Raw genomic sequence first — 14,934 nt, forward strand, 5'->3', positions numbered from 1 at the left:
TACAGGCTCTATATTTGACGCAGGCATCTACCTGGACGGAGGCAGCAGGAGCTCCTGCAGCCGGCTGCTCTGCTTCCAATCCTGCGTAATTATTCAGACACGTTGTAATGAATTCTTCATCGTTGCGAAAGGAAGCGCAGGCCGCCCTCCTCCACCTTCACTCGTGTGCCCGGATCGTCCCTCTCTCTTATTTGTGGTTATTATTGCTTCTTGAGGGTGAAGAGACACCAGTATCAGAGAGAGAGAGAGGGGGGGGGGGGCTCAGATGTGCAGGGGAGTGACAGAAGAGTGAGAGAGGATTAAACAAATGAAGGAGGAGGAGGAAGAATGCCAGTGAGGAGGAGGAGGAGGGCAAAAAGGGGATGTATGGGGAGAGGAGGTGGTGGACGTGCATCATCAGGGCTGCAGAGTACAGTTCAAAAAGAGACACGACAACACGCTGGTTAGCACAGCTTTAATGCTGTTGAGAGGAGAATGGGGGGCTGTCTCCATGGCAACGTTCCCACCGTGCAAAACAAAAATCATTTAGTCGGAAAGACATTTCACCCAGTTCAGTGAGCCGAAAGAGGAAGAGAGGGAGAAGAGGCTGGGGGAGGTGTGAGAGCTGTGTCACACTGGAAGGGTTTATCGGTAGTAAGCTGACAGCGCGGCGTTAGCTCTTAGCGCTAATAAGTCTGATTATCACGCAGAACCATAATGAATTCCCTCGCATCGTTGCAGATGAAGGCGGGCGTCGTGCTCCGCGGCTCCTGACAGGACAGCATCCTGTTTATGTACCGCGTCAACGCCACCTTCTCACACGGAGAGTTTGGCATGTGTGGTGATGGAAAGGTTTCTTCGGGATCAATAAGACAAGACTCGACCCCATGGGCAGAGGGGACAGTTTTATAGGAGGGTTCCGCTAAGTTAAGTAGAAGTTAGCGTGGCTCCTGCCCTCTCGGCCTCAGTCTTCATCACTGTCTCATTGAAGCTCTCTGCGGATCCTTCCGGTGCTCCTCAAATGCACCTGAAGGCATCACACCCCTGGATTCAGGAGGCCGTTGCTCGGCTGGAGTAACCGCGTGGTTCCTTTATTTACTCGGGTCCCAAACGGTCCCAAACGGTCCCAAACGGTCCAACTCTGCTCTTCGGTCCAGCTCTGTGCGGCTGCTTGGGTGCCGATAAATCCTCGTCCAATCTTGTTCCGGCTCTAATGTGAACTGTAGCAATTGTGAGACATTTCCTCTCGGGGCTGCCACGTTTTCCCAAAATTCCAGGATGACTTTGCATCTCTGGGGGCTACAGTCGCTGGTAAATTTATGCGTCTTTTGGACATGTAATTTCCCCACTTTGATAATCATTTGAGGCAGTATTTTAGAGACGGGAAGAAGATTTGGTTGCATTTCTGCCCTCGTTAGCGAGGAGATAAATTTGGTTCCTGGTAATTATAGGCTAATATTGGCAATTATATCACTGATTTCTTTTAAAGAAAATCTTTAATTGTTGAGGAAAATGTCTTGTATGTTGGACGAGGGTGTGAGGAACTACGCTGAAAATGATTAAAAGACTGACAAGCCGAACATGGTTACACTGTTGGAAACTGAATATTGAAAACATCTGAAATATTCATGCTTGGAAATGTTTTCAGCGTTAGCACACAAATTCATCCTGACAACAAATGTTTGTTTCTGCGTCTTAATGCAAAATAAAAAAGGCACCGCCTATTATTCAGCTTTTAACATTTCATCCCAACTCTATAAATATTAGCCCGAACCTTTCAAACGTAATGAAATCAGCCAACGCACGCAAGAGGAAACCTTGACAGAGGGGAGGAAAGGAAAGAAGGAGGAACGAGGATCCGCAGCTGAAGCATCTGTGGTGGAAGGAGAACATTAGACCTGATAAATTCCATTAGAACTGCATGTTTATGAGCAGCCGATCCCGGCGTGGAGGCTCTGGTCCGAGCGCAGATTCCTCTGCTCGGCCATCGCCGTGGAGATCATTGCATCTTTGATTACCTGTTGTGAAGGAACCATCTGCATCATCGGCGTCCCAGCAGGGTGCCCAATTCAGGAGACGGATTCGGCTGCACCACCTGGAGCTCGCAGACGCGCATCATCCTCCAGCCCTGCTCATTCATGTTTTATTACGTCACTCTCTGACCAAACCAAAAAAATAAAAATAAAAACGGAAAATGCAAACAAAGACAAATGCCTGTCTGTTGTTTGAAAGGCATGCGTGAGAGCAGGCTGTCTGTAATTGCCTGGCAACTGCTGGCACTGCTAGTGTGCAAGTTCAAAGACCCAGTGTACGCCTCCCTCAGAGCAGCAGAACACATCAGAGATGCAAAGTAAAAGGGTGCCTACGCATGCACATTCTCAAACACACACATGAGCACACACAATCCGCTCTGTCAGTTTCATTTGGCCACGTTGCTCACTCAGAAAATACATAAATAAATAAATAAATAAAGGCCCCATGAAAGGTTTCAACGTTTGTCTGGAGGGTGGCCTCGGGCTCACAGCGCCTCCCCTTTTAGATGCAGTGTCCTGAGCTTGCTGGCCTCCCCAGAATTCAGGTTAAATTACAGTGGAGCGTTTTGGTTTTTTCTGTGGGAGGGTTTGAATGTGATGAGCTTTGAAACCCTGGAAAACTGTCTGCCAGTGCCACAGGGGACTACATGCTATTGTTGGAGCCACAAACACAGGACAGCACCCTGTTGCCAGCCATGTTTGGCCGCTAGTGCTCTGTGCTCATCTGACAGCAGGTGAGCATGAACATAGCTGCTGTATGATTGCCTTTTTTTTATCTGCAAGTATTTCAGCGTTTCATATATCAGGGGAAAAAGACCGACTCGGAGATTTAAAACCAATGTTTTTATATGTAGTATGTAATCTATGTATGTATATAGATTGTTGGTGATCCGAGTTTAATCGCGAAACGTTTCTCTAAAGAAGAAACTAGATATCTGCTGACATCTTCTGGTCATCTCTCGCAATAACACCCACAAGCCTTTAAATTGTCTGACCTTCTTTAAGAGCACTGAAGATGATTTCTAGAGAAATTTATTGAGATTTTCAATCCATTCTTCTTCTACTTCTTATTGTTATTCTACTCGTAATAAAATTCCTAATGTTGTTGTCATTTTGGTCTGTGGGGGCAGCATTCTGTCTGTCTCATAACAAGCGACGAAGAAGAAGAAGAAAAGGAAAGCGCGGCGGGTCAAAAGTGTCGTCATTTCCGTTGAAAATACAACAAACCATTCTGTGTTAATTATTGTTTTATGTTTACTGAGTCTTGATTTCAACCTAGAATTCGACCGTCGGCCCCATTTCACACCGTAAGTCTGCGTCACTTCGAATATTTAGATTAGATAAACTTGCTTCTTGTGGTGAAACGGCTCAGCGATGCTAAGGCTAGCTAGCCGGCTAGCAATGACGTTTTAAATTAGGAGCTACGTAGTTCATTGGTTTTTCCCTGTGCTTTCATTTAATTCATAATGTCGAATAACTTCTCATTGTGAACTGGAATATTATAACGCAACAAATCAATTTGTTTCAGGCTTAAGTTCTTGTTTTAGCTGCTACAGTATTTCATTGAGGACATTGGATGCTAAATTTACAGAAGGCGTTTTTCTGTTTTTCCTTTACGTGATTAGATTTCACCCCTTTTCTCTGGAAAACTGGCCAACCTGTCTCGACACCAATCACTTAAGTGTTTGATTAGTGCAGAAAATAAAAAGAGCATCACTGTTACACAGCGGCTGTGTTAGCATGTTGATTGACATCTTATTTTTGACGCTTCATTGAGCCAGTATTGAGATGAGGCTTGTGTCCTTGCACAGCCCTCTTCAGTGGCATTTCTGTGATGTTTGTGCTCTTTTTTGGCTCTCCTGAAACGGTCAGGTTGATGGTGGCGGCCTCAGCACTCATGGAAGCATCCAACAAGCCTGGAAACAACCAGGTGGCCGATGTGGTGTTTGTCATCGAAGGCACCGCCAATCTTGGACCCTACTTTGAATCTCTGAGGAAAAATTACATCCTTCCTGCTATTGAGTAAGTTCTTTAGAATGACTCTTCTTCGCCATTTTCCTCCTTTGTTCATGTTTTTGTTGCCTCTTCTTTCTTTTTTTCATTTTCTGTAGATATTTCAACGGAGGCCCTCCAGCAGAAACTGATTTTGGTGGAGATGTAAGTGCGTCTGTTGTTGTTCACCTGAGAGTTGTCAATATGCTCATTTTGGGTGTCTGTGTAGTACGGAGGGACGCAGTATGGTCTGGTGGTCTTCAACACGGTGGACTGTGCTCCCGAGTCGTACGTCCAGTGCCACGCTCCAACCAGCTCAGCCTTTGAGTTTGTCTCCTGGATCGACAGCATCCAGTAAATGTTTTTCTTCCTTCCTTTATTCGATGCTGTTCGGATATTAAACTGTGATGTTTTTGCCCTCAGGTTCATGGGAGGTGGCGCAGAAAGCTGTAGCCTGATCGCAGAGGGGCTCGCCGTTGCCTTGCAGCTCTTTGATGACTTTAAGAAGATGAGAGAACAGATGTAATTTTCTTTATTTTTAGTTTCATAGAAGTTATTGACGTCGGGCAAAAAATACAAGACCTGCCCATCGCAGGAAGTGGCAGTAATGACGAGGCCAATGTCACTGTGTGGTCATTACTCACAACTTTATGTTGCTCAGTGACATTTTTAACAGCAGCTGCGTTCACTCTGGTAACTGACAGGGAGGTCTTTAGCAGTTCCATCCCTGGATCACAATTACAAAATCAAAATACTTGTATTGACTTCATGCTATGAAACAGTTGCTAATGAGGTTGGAAACGCTAAACAGTTTAATTTATAACATGTTAGGCTCCAGATGACCTGCTCAAAACTCACCGGTCCATGAGATTTGGCTCTGGGTTGACAAATATTTGAAGAACATTTAGATGTTATGCACCATTTGGACCCACAAAGGCCAAATTTAATCATGTTTTGCAACTTTGAGACATCAGTTAAAAGAATAATACAGCGGCTTGTTGCATTCTTTAGACGCAGCAATATTGAGGTCCTTTTGAAACCCCTATTTTTTAAATGTATTATCCTGGTCACTGTTTAGTTTAATGTCTCACACAATCGATAATGTCGCCCGAGCAAGTTTTGCTTGATTTCTTCGCTCTTCCTGTCTTTCTTTCCACCATGGTCAGAGGTCAGACCCACAAGGTGTGTGTGTTGTTGTGCAACTCTCCTCCGTACCTGCTCCCTGCTGTGGAGAGCGTCAGCTACACCGGCTGCACGGCCGACAACCTGGTCAAAATCATCCGAGACGTGAGTTCATGCACCTGCCACCACGCACAGGTGACGTCTCTGACCTGCGCGTAATCACCTGAACGTTCTTCTTCCTCAGAGAGGAATTCACTTTTCTGTGGTGGCTCCACGGAAGCTGCCCGCCCTGAGGGCTTTGTATGAGCGGGCGTCTTCTGTTGGGGGTGCCGTTGAATCCCACCCAGACTACAGCCAAGACCCTTTCCACATGGTCCTGGTCAGAGGCATCTCGCTCCCTGGTGAGATCAAACGTGTCCCCTTAATATTTTCCATATTTCTGAGCTACAACAAATAAGAAAATCTGACCTTCAATAGGCTGTTACATGTATGTATAGAATTATCTCGTTACTTTAGCCCGACCCGTGAAGACTAAGAGTAAAGCTGCATTAGTGAGTGGTGATACTGGCTGATGCTGCCAGGGGGGGCCCTACGTGCAGAGACACTCGTATACCTTGTTTAGAAGAGGATTAATTATCATTCATATTAGACATATTGGAGTGTATCAAACCGGCTTATTCTCTGTAAGCTGTAAAGGCTGTAACCTCATCCCTGCATCTTCCTCAGTTTCCTCAGGTGGGGGCCCCGGACCCATAAAACCTGTTGTGCCTCCGCAGCCTCTTCCCTCACAGCCCCCCCCACCCATCAACACAGCTCACTCTTATCAGGTGCGGTTTGAGCAGCTGTCTGGCTGCATAATTCCTGCTGCTTGTTTCTGGCTCGGATTCTGACGGTGGTGTTTCTGTTCTTCACCTAACCCCCCCCCCCACATTGTCGTGCTTTAATCTGCTTTCTGACAGAATGCCCCCCCCATGACTGCTGCTCAGGTGGCTGCACAGATGGCTGTGGAGGCAGCCACCATCCAGAAGAGCCGCTGTGAGTTACAGTCCAGTTCCTCTTACAATGACTGAAGCCCCTTTTTTTACTGACATCTTTGTAAACAAAGAACGTTCATCACGAACGATGATTCGAACTTTCGATTACAGAAGCTGCTCCTAATCCAAACAAAGCCGGTACATGTGGGAGCGGCCGTAGCTCCTGTTTAAGATTCAGGCTCTGCTGTGATGATGAAACCAGTGTGGGATCGCTCTCGCTCATGGTTTCATCACCACCACCACCACAAAGCCCGGAGATGAAATAAACGTGTGAAAGGACTCTCTTAGATGATTAAGCGAGTCCGAGCGACTTTTCGTGACTTTGTGAAGTTCACAGGTGAGCTCAAAGCTTCCTGACGTTAGCCTGCTAGCAGGTTACAGCTCTGAGAGTAAGATGGCGGCTACGTTAGCATCGCTGGTTGGTGGGTTACAGCAATGCTAACGGCGCATTGAAGTGTTCGCCCTTTTCAATCTTTTACCACCGTGTTGTTAATCACAGCGTGTCAATGTTTCAGTTTACAATAATGATAATCACAAACATAAATTTGGCCTCTGCAGCAACGTCATACTCGTCCCGTTGTCCTTCCTCTTCCTCAGTCCCAGGAATGGTCGGTCAGGGCCCGCAGTTCCCCAGCCAGTCGGCCATCCCGTCTCCCCCGGTCAAGATCAACATTTCAACAGTCACCACAGGAAACCAGCAAATCATGCCGCAGCCTCAAATCCCCCCCAGTCAGCAGCAGCCGGTTCCCCCCCAAGCTCAGCCGGTACCCAGTCAGCAGCCGCCGCCGCCGCCGCCGCCTCCGCAGCAGCCCGTTCCCACTCAACCCGCCGTTCCCCCTGCACAGCCCAACATGGTAAGTCAGAGATCAAGTGGGTTTTCTTACAGAAACTGTGAATCGAGAACATCGAATCAATATAAAAAAGCGCAGTCAACTTGTGTAGCCGCAGCTCTTCAGCTGAAGGGTCGATGTCTCACTCCTCCAACGGTATCAATGTTTAAACCTTATTGATATATTCCAGAGAATATATATATTCCAGACTCTGGAGAACTTTAATCTGACACCTGAAGCGGAGTTTACAGACCAACACAGGCTGGAGAAAAAGGCTCTAAAGTCAGAGATCAAAATGAATTTTGAATCTTACAGCCACTGAGGCTCAAAGCCAGATGATTCTCTCCAAAATAAAACGTCTTCATTATTTTATCCTGTCTCACAGCAGAAGTTTGAACCAGTCAATTCTGCCCCAGCGCCAAGATTCATGCAAACATGACATAAAAGAGACGAAGCAGGAGTCACAGCCACGTCTCGGCCAAAGCACTTTTTAGCTTTTTATTCACCCTCCTTTTAACGTTGCTTCCGCTATAACAGAGAGTAAATATCCATATTTTTTATTTCCCCAAACGGATGCAAAATATGGTGCATTGTGAAAGATTCAGCCAGAACATCACCTTTAGATCTTGAACAATTAAAGTCTTCAAAGCGGGGGGGGGGGGGGGGGGTGTTGCTGTGCTGGGGTGATGTAACAGCGTGGTAAACATGGTTCTGGTTCTGACCTGACTGTAGGAATGTTTTTCAGTCGCATTAAATATTAAATATTCCTCAGGCTGCATTCCATTCAAAGATAAAAAAAAAAATGAGCGCAGTCTAACATTCTGTTTATATTTCACTGCAGCCGTCGTCTAAAATTAATTCATTTGTCTGGAAATTTCAGGATCAGAAGCAGAAGAAATGGATCTTTATGACCCGAAAGCTCACACGTCTTCATTTATTGATGCCGCGTCCTGATCTTGCTTGACTGTCTGACCTTCTCTCCTCTTTTTCCCCCACCAGCCCGGCGTTCCTGGACCTCAAGGACAGCCTCAAGTGGCCAACAAGATCGTGGCCTGGACCGGCGTCCTGGAGTGGCAGGAGGTAAAAGTCATTTATAGCTCCATCGGAGTGTTAAATGCCTCCTCGCTTCCTCTCCACATCACAGAGAGGCACATTAATCAGCGGGGCTTCCTCGGCTTCAGCCAGTTAGCATAAGACGCTGCGCAGGATGTTTCTTTCAGAGTCGATGTGTTTATTAATGCCTCTGTTGGTGTGTGTTGAGGCAGCAGCGTCTGCAGGCCAAGCTAACTGCAGCGTGTAAAGCGCTCTCATGCTAGCTGTCGCTCAGATTTCATTAGACATCTGGAGTAAAATGATCAACACCGCTGTCCTGGAACTGTCTCTGCGGTAAGACTTAATCAAGTCTTATTGATTTTTCCACGCTCTGATTAATTGCACATCATTTTACCGCCCACACTACTATTTGTTTAGCTCAAGGTCGGATTGATTTAGCTTACAGTGGCGGTGCTGAGCAGAGAAAATGGATGTTAATGGCTTTTATGCGACACTCTCCAGACCTGCGAGCCACCGTGTTTGGTGGACAGACCGGGATCAATCTGCTCCATCGACCGCAGCTGCATCCTCCCTCCTTCGTCAAAATTAGAAGTCATTTAAATGGAGAAGGATGCGAGGGGAACCTCCGGAGATCCTCCACTCTTTTGTAGCCACAAACATCCTAAATGGATCATTTAGAGTTATGAATCATTGCTCTTAATCAGCAATTTCCTCGCCCAGCTCACTCCTTCACGTTTGGCTCTGGAAGCGAGTGTCCCGGGGGACTAATCCGTAACGTTGGAGAGAGTCGCGCCGCGGGCCAAAAACCCGCTTGAAGAAACGCTTCCTGATGTGGCTGAAGTTCTGCTGATAGCATAAAGCTTCGTTAGCATCTCTGTCTGAGCAGCGTCTGTTCCTGCCCGAGCCGATAACTCGCAGGCAGAGGCCACAGTCGGCCCCACTTTTATGTGATTGATCGCTCATTGATCCGCTATCGATGGCCTGGAGATGAGTGCTCAGCTCTTCCCGCCGGGGTCGCCATATTGATGCGCTTGGAAACTTCTTCTTCTCTTTCTTTTATTCTTGGCGTGTTTTAAGGAAGGGGTTATCTGCAGGTCTTTAAAAGTCCATCCAGCCGCGCGTCCCTTAATTGCCTGTTCTGATTGGGGTCAGGGTGTCAGGAGGGCGAGCGGGGTTGCCCGCTTCCCCGCTTCCCCGCAGTCTTTTCCGTGCTTTTCCAAGGACGGCTGGAAGATGTAATCCCCCAGCATGCCCTGGGCCTCCCCACCGCGTTCAGTGGTTTTATCCCCAGATGAAAGCGGGCCGGGACCAGTCGTGAATCAGAAGTGTTACAGGGTTTCTTGTAGACATGCATGAAATTTAAAGTCTGGAGTTGCTGCTGCTGCTGCGTGTAAACTTAATAAAAAGACAAATGTCTGTTGCTCTTTCCCGTTTTTAAATGCTGCTGAACCGTAAAATGTGAGTATTTCCTCCATATCATCAACCTTTTCAAATGTTTGCCTTCACCCACTTTACGTATTAAACGCGCGCCGGCGATGATTTATCCGAGACTGGACCTTTAATCAATGTTGAGGGATTTGATTTGATTTGATTTGAGGAATTGGCACCTCCACGTTCAGGCTCACGAGGTGGATAATTGAATGCATAATTAGGGGCTGGCGGTGGGGAGGAGCACGCCGCCGAGGCCGCCACTCACACGTTTCACTGACACGATCACAAACAGGACAGAACTTTCAGATCGCCGCAGGTGTTAAAATCACCTGATGTCGTACCTGTGCTGTCAGGGAAGTGCTGAAAAAAGAGTCGGTGTGTGTGTGTGTGTGTGTGTGTGTGTGTTCCCTGGTGATGGAGGTGTGTAAGGAGCCGGCCATCCTGAATATTTCATAAGAGCCCTTTGATATTCTGTCCAGAGATGCTGCATATTTACACTTTTAGCCGACCAAATTTTCCCTCTGGGTGGAATCAAAGCGGGACGCGGGCGCACGTGCATGCTGAAGGATCAGTTTTCTCTGCTGTCCGAAGGTTTTATCTCAGCCCCCCCCCCCGCTGGGACGGGCCAGATCAAATGAAGCGGCGCCGTTACGGGACTCGGGGAAGCTTTACATCACTTTAAACGACGCGTAGCCAAACTTTAGCGAGCGTTCGCCTCAAATCGAGGGGATTCCTGGCAGCTTTGCCCTGGTCCCTCTGTGTTCCGTCGTTGCTGCAGGAAACCGGAGAAGCCAAGTTTTCCTCGTGCTCCTCCAGGTTCCGCAGACCTGCTTTACCTGTCTCTCTCCTCTGTGTTAATCCCCAGAAGCCTAAAGCCTCCTCCATGGATTCCAACACCAAACTGACGCGCTCTCTGCCGTGTCAGGTGCACGTGAACCAGGGGGAGAACCTGTGAGTAGTCCTCGGAAAGGCTGCCGGCGCGTTTCGGCGCAGCTTCTCCGTTAAACGCTGGGTTTTTTTTTCCGCTCCCTGGCAGGAACACGGACCAGTGGCCGCAGAAGCTCATCATGCAGCTGATTCCACAGCAGCTTCTGGTGCGGCTTTGACGCGACCTCAGCACGTGTGGCGCTTGTGTGTGGGTGTCGTGTAAGAGCTCTCCACCTCCTCTCGTTGCAGACCACTTTAGGTCACTTGTTCAGGAACTCTCGAATGGTTCAGTTCCTCTTCACCAACAAAGACATGGAGTCGCTCAAAGGCCTCTACCGCATCATGACCAACGGTTTCGTAAGTGCACGTTTTCCTTCCCCCTCCGTCTCGCCTCCGTCCTAAATTTAGCCCCAACGTGCTGCAGTGTGTCGCTAAAGACTCTAGAGGGGGTTTCAGCCAGGCTTTTTATAGCAGACCGAAGATATCAAACATCTTCTGGCGTAATGAGTCTTTGTTATTTTTAAAAGGCCCAGTGAATTCCTTATTTACCTCAGTTGGACCGACAACGATGGAGAGATGATTATTGTTTACCTTCCATTTATAAAAGTTCGAATTTGATGGAGAAACGTAGCCCTGGAGACGATTTCCCCTTTATCCTTGACTTACGTCCCTCCTCGAGGTGCCTGTGTGACCTTTGACCCTCCCTCCAGGCCGGCTGCGTGCACTTCTCCCACACGACGTCGCCCTGCGAGGTGCGAGTGCTGATGCTGCTCTACTCCTCCAAAAAGAAGATATTCATGGGCCTCATCCCCAACGATCAGAGCGGCTTTGTCAACGGCATCCGGCAGGTCATCACCAACCACAAGCAGGTCCAGCAGCACAGAGTGGCGGCGGTGAGTGGCGGCGGGGGGGCGTGGGAAACACCTGGGATTGGGGGCGGGGCATCGTTGACAGCATCAAGGTGCACCCCTACTGACATCTCATTTAGCAGGCTCAGTGTCCTCATAGCCCCACTCAGGCTAACGGGGCTATAGAATGTAGCCGCCCGACGCTATCGTCCGCTACTTAAGTCAACAACGCTAATAACCTTTATCTCAGTGATTCAAACACCAAAATAAAAGAAGAAAAAGAAGTTTTTCCCTTCAAAATACACAAACTAGCGTTCACAACGTCGTCGCTCCTCCGTGTACTTTTGTACTTGTCGCCCTGGGCTGTGCAGCCGGTCACATGATCACGAGAGCCCCTCGCTCGCTGTTGAGGGGAGACCGGCGTTCACCGCTGGCTACAAACGCCGCTTCATCGGCACCACGTGAAAACGTCCCGTCACACCTTGTCTCTGTCTCTGAAACCCGCTTCTGTCTCTTCCTCACATAAGAGGCTCGGGTTCGGGGGCGCCGATGATGGAGGCGGGCGCCGCTCCCGCTCGTCACCCGTTTAAACGGCAGCTGCGTTTTTACTGGCTGACTCTTTTTTTTTACCGTCTTTGCTTTGCTGATGGCTTCATTCATCGAGCCGCGGTTTGTGTTCGGCGCTGAGACTCTAAACACTCGAGCGGCAGGTGACGCTCGACATTAAATCCGCTTTTGTGTTTGATTGCGTCCGTGTTTGCTTCCCATCTGCGCGCTCGCCGAGCACGAAGAGGAATATTTGGATCCGCCGTCAACCTGTTGGCGCAGTAAACAGCCATTACATGGAGAAAATACCGCGTCCGGGGTGGCGTTGCCCCGGTGACGAAGGCAAAAACTGTGCACTTTGAGTTACTGACCTCGGGAGCGGTTTGTGGCGGGGGGGCGGGGCTGCTCGCACCGTCTCCCTCTCCTGAAGCACCCGGTGGGGAACATGTCCACACCTTTTTATTTTTTGAGGTGTAAAAAAGGTTTGTGGGCACCGTAAACGTGTTGCAGGACGAGCCCAGAGAGAGAGATCCATCATCTGCTCTTTCACTCTGTCAGCAGCAGTTGGGGGCTGCGGGGGCTCCCATGCAGCCGGGTCAGGTGGCGCCCAACCAGAACTTCCTGAACAGACCCCCCGGTCCCATTCCCGTGTCCCACGGCAACGTCCAGCAGCAGGTAAGGCCCCCCCCACGTGCTGTGCTGTCTGCGCTTGTTGCCTGTTGACTCCGCCCGGGCTTGTTCATGCATGCGTTATTGATAGCACTCAGAGGCAGTGTGCTTCTTCTCTTCTTCTCCTCCTTCCTCCTCCTCCTCCTCACACCTGCACCTCCTCTCTGGTCTGTCCTGTGTCCTGCAGCCTGTGGTGGTGGGCATGCCCCCCGTTAGTCAGGTCTCTCTGATGGAGGAGCAGCAGAGGCAGAGCAGCATGGTGAGATCAGCAGGAGCCTCTTCGGCACCGCTCAACCCTTCTTTCTGTCCTTGGTCTGTTTGAGAGTCATAAAAAGGTGGACTCGTCCCCGTCAGCATGGCTCGCTTCTTCCTCAAGCATGCGGCCGACGTGCATGATTAAGTGGGGGGGGGGGGGGGTTCTTGACATCTTGATTTGACAAGAGTTTGGTTCCTTCAGATGTCCATGAGAGCAGCCGTGCCGACAAACCAACAGCAGCAGGCTGGCGCCCCCCCCAATCAGGTGGCACAGAGTGGACAAGCGCCCCCTCAGGGGTCCATCCTCCGCCTCTCCAACCCGGGGGCCAACCCGCAGCTGCGCAGCCTCCTCCTCAGCCAGCAGCAGCCGGTAAGACTCCAAGCACGTCCGGTTTTTCCCGCACGCCGGGTCTGAAGATGCTCATTTCCTGTTTGTGCGTGTGCAGCAGGGCGGCGTGGCCCACATGCAGGGCATGATGCCCCACCAGGGCTTGGGCCAGCAGATGGTCCACCCGACGCCAGGAGTCGGCGCTCAGATGCAGGGCCAGTGGAGGCAGCCTTTGGGAGGTCAGGAAACCCCCGTCTGAGGAGCCAGAGCTGACATTTCAGAATCAGCGCAGCTCTTAGAAACTCGTCTGAAGCGCCGCACAGCTGCCGCAGATGTCCGACAGCCACTTCTTTACAACAACCTCCATTAGCAGCTTTTTTTTAACCGCCAACGCTCGTCTCAGAGGGGCGGAGCAAAGACAAACCCACATGACAGAGTGAATTTAGATCAAAATGCTCCCCTCTAGTGGCCAGTGGCGTAACTGCAGCCTGAGATCACGAGTTAACTGCTGGCGGCCACTCCCCTCTAACTCTCTCTGTCCCCCCACGTCTGCGTAGGTCAGATCCTGATGTCGGGTCAGCGAGGCGCCGTGCCGCAGGGCGGGATGCCCCAGGTCTCCAGCGTCATGGAGGACGAAATCCTCATGGACCTCATCTGACGGGACAACGTGGGAGGTTTTCTGTCGCCTCTGCGGCCCCCTCCCTGCTGTGGAGGCGCCGCCACCTCGCTTTGTTACGGACACATTTAACCACGCCCACCGCGTGGGGACACAACGGGGAACCCGTCGGACGGCGTTCGACTTTCTTTCTTTTTTTTTTTTTTTAGGACTTTTATTGTCGTTTCTTTTTTATTCTAATTATGAAAAAGGAAAAAAAACTTGTCTTATAAAGGTAAAAATAAACCTGAGTTGTGGAGAGTGGACGCGGCGTGACCTCCTGAGGTGAGCGACGGGCGGAAACCGCCGCGGTCACAGCGGCCGACTGTCTTTTTCGCCGACCGGTGTCGCCGTGTTAATTTTAACGACTCCAATATGTTGCGGAACCACAGATCAGCCAAGGTGCCAAGTAGTTCTACCAGATGGCGTCAGTTGGCTCCGCTTCCTCTGGCACCGGTTACAATCAGGCTGGCCGCATGCGCACGCCGCGCGCACGCCGGCGGCCCCCCTCCGTGCGGCGTGCACGTACGTGCACGGCAGGTGCAGAGCTGGTGCGACCACGCGAGCTCAACGTCGCGCATCCGCCGCACGCGTCTGGGTTTTTTTTTTTTTTCCTGCTTTGTTTTACACACGGACAGGAAGTGATGTCAGTCCCTGTCACCTGGGAGACAGAGACGGTTGCTAAGATACCGTGACAGTGGGTTCTTGTTTCTGAGCTTTTTCCTCGCCGCCGCTTCTCTCATGGACTCAGACAGACACTGGTCCCTCAGTGGCTGCTGCTCACGCAGCCTTTAATCACCGGCCGGCCCTCGGAGCGCCGCGCCGCCCTCGCCGCTCCCTCCATCTCCATCTTCCTGCCACCATCACTCTGTCCAGCTATTAGCAGCTGCCAGAGCTCATAAGGGCTCCAGTGTGTCTGCAGGACCAGGAGTGATGTCCCGGCCCCAGAAAAACCTCCTTTTGCACTTATTTTCCATCTGAAAATGTCACCTTTCCTCCTTTGACCTGCGGTCGGCCTTTTTTCCCAGATCCCAGTCGGCCGCTTTAGCGTTGGCTGCTGGACTTTCAAAATAAAACAGGAAGTTGGAGCAAATCGATCCCCTCTCGGTCCCTTATTCCATCGGGATCCTTTACTGTAAAAGGTTAAAATTGGCATTTCTGACGTCGGCCGTCGCGTCGAAACGCCCGTTCTGGAGTCGCAGCTCCTCTGTCTTTGATGTTTCATCTCAAAC

The 14,934-nt window shown here is 50.0% G+C and overlaps 1 protein-coding gene and 1 long non-coding RNA gene across 6 annotated transcripts; one reads left to right on the forward strand and one right to left on the reverse strand.

Moving 5' to 3' along the window:
* Window positions 1-1,456: 1,456 nt before the first annotated feature.
* Window positions 1,457-2,307, reverse strand: LOC130514819 (uncharacterized). Its single transcript, XR_008947068.1, has 2 exons — window positions 1,998-2,307; window positions 1,457-1,852 (listed from the first exon to the last, which is right to left on the reverse strand). It is a non-coding gene; the product is annotated as an uncharacterized LOC130514819 (long non-coding RNA).
* Window positions 2,308-3,171: 864 nt separating this feature from the next.
* med25 (mediator complex subunit 25) lies at window positions 3,172-14,799 on the forward strand. 5 transcript variants are annotated; one of them, XM_057014719.1, is made up of 20 exons: window positions 3,172-3,319; window positions 3,885-4,034; window positions 4,124-4,169; window positions 4,234-4,358; window positions 4,428-4,526; window positions 5,171-5,291; window positions 5,371-5,527; window positions 5,853-5,953; window positions 6,086-6,161; window positions 6,758-7,014; window positions 7,990-8,070; window positions 10,340-10,425; window positions 10,511-10,568; window positions 10,651-10,758; window positions 11,112-11,294; window positions 12,354-12,470; window positions 12,652-12,723; window positions 12,922-13,089; window positions 13,166-13,286; window positions 13,605-14,799. In XM_057014719.1, exons 2-20 carry the CDS (start codon window positions 3,889-3,891, stop codon window positions 13,703-13,705), a joined length of 2,223 nt encoding a protein of 740 aa, XP_056870699.1. In that variant the 5' UTR covers window positions 3,172-3,319; window positions 3,885-3,888; the 3' UTR covers window positions 13,706-14,799. The 5 variants fall into 5 exon arrangements, with proteins under 5 accessions (XP_056870699.1, XP_056870701.1, XP_056870700.1 ...); XM_057014721.1 differs by having other exon boundaries at window positions 13,169-13,286; XM_057014720.1 differs by having other exon boundaries at window positions 12,357-12,470.
* Window positions 14,800-14,934: the final 135 nt, after the last annotated feature.

Source organism: Takifugu flavidus, chromosome 18 (assembly GCF_003711565.1).
Source record: "Takifugu flavidus isolate HTHZ2018 chromosome 18, ASM371156v2, whole genome shotgun sequence".
Classification (NCBI taxonomy): Eukaryota; Metazoa; Chordata; class Actinopteri; order Tetraodontiformes; family Tetraodontidae; genus Takifugu; species Takifugu flavidus.